Source organism: Penaeus monodon, chromosome 24 (assembly GCF_015228065.2).
Source record: "Penaeus monodon isolate SGIC_2016 chromosome 24, NSTDA_Pmon_1, whole genome shotgun sequence".
Taxonomy (NCBI): Eukaryota; Metazoa; Arthropoda; class Malacostraca; order Decapoda; family Penaeidae; genus Penaeus; species Penaeus monodon.
This window is the reverse complement of record NC_051409.1, coordinates 6,326,483-6,327,201: the sequence shown is the minus strand read 5'-3', so window position 1 is coordinate 6,327,201 and position 719 is coordinate 6,326,483. Positions and strand designations below refer to the sequence as shown.

The window sequence follows — 719 nt, the reverse complement described above, 5'->3', positions numbered from 1 at the left end:
AACCCTCATCCCCCCAAAGTCGACCACGGAATCGAACACATGGCACCGGCTTCGGCCACACCCGCATTGGGCAACGTGGGCGGACGTGTTCTCTTTCTCTCTTCGTGTAAGTTAAATAAATCATTTTTTTTTTTTCCTTTTTATCGATAGGGAGGAGGTTTTTTTTTATATATATTATTTTTTTGTGAATAGGTTTTTTTTAATTGTACTTTGTCAATATTTATTTATTTATTTATTTTTCTGAGTAAATGAGTGTGAGATTTTTTTTATTTATTTTTTTATTATTTTGTTTACGTTCTTTGTAATTTTTTTAATTTTATTTTTCGGTTTATTTGTCATTGTTTGGTATTTGTATAATTAGGATTTTGTTGTAGTTAGAGGACTGAATTCTGTAGATTTATTTATTTATTTAATATATTAATGTCTTGGATGAATCGACATTTTTGAGAATAATTGGTCTTTTTTTCTTTTCTTTCTTCGATGGACGTTTATTCTTTTCTGGTTTTGGTTTAATTCTTTGTATGATTATTCTTATTATTTATTCTTATGATTATTCTTACTTATTTACTGCATTTACTGTATTTTTCTTCCTTTTTCTTCATTGTTGTTATTATTGTTGTTGTTATTTGTTATTATTATTGTTTTTGTGATGATTTTTTTTTTTTTTTTTTTTGCCTAATTGATCTTTCGGCATTTTGCTTAGACGAAATCGTCGGATG

At 27.3% G+C, this 719-nt stretch overlaps 1 protein-coding gene across 1 annotated transcript in view; it reads left to right on the top strand.

Moving 5' to 3' along the window:
- The first annotated feature begins 20 nt into the window (after positions 1-20).
- Positions 21-719, top strand: part of LOC119588508 (EEF1A lysine methyltransferase 1-like) — a 7,146-nt gene continuing 6,447 nt past the window's right edge. Inside the window, exon 1 of the mRNA XM_037937153.1 lies at positions 21-106. Within this exon, the coding sequence (XP_037793081.1) occupies positions 40-106 (67 nt within the window). The 5' untranslated portion in view covers positions 21-39. The remainder of the gene's footprint in view (positions 107-719) is intronic.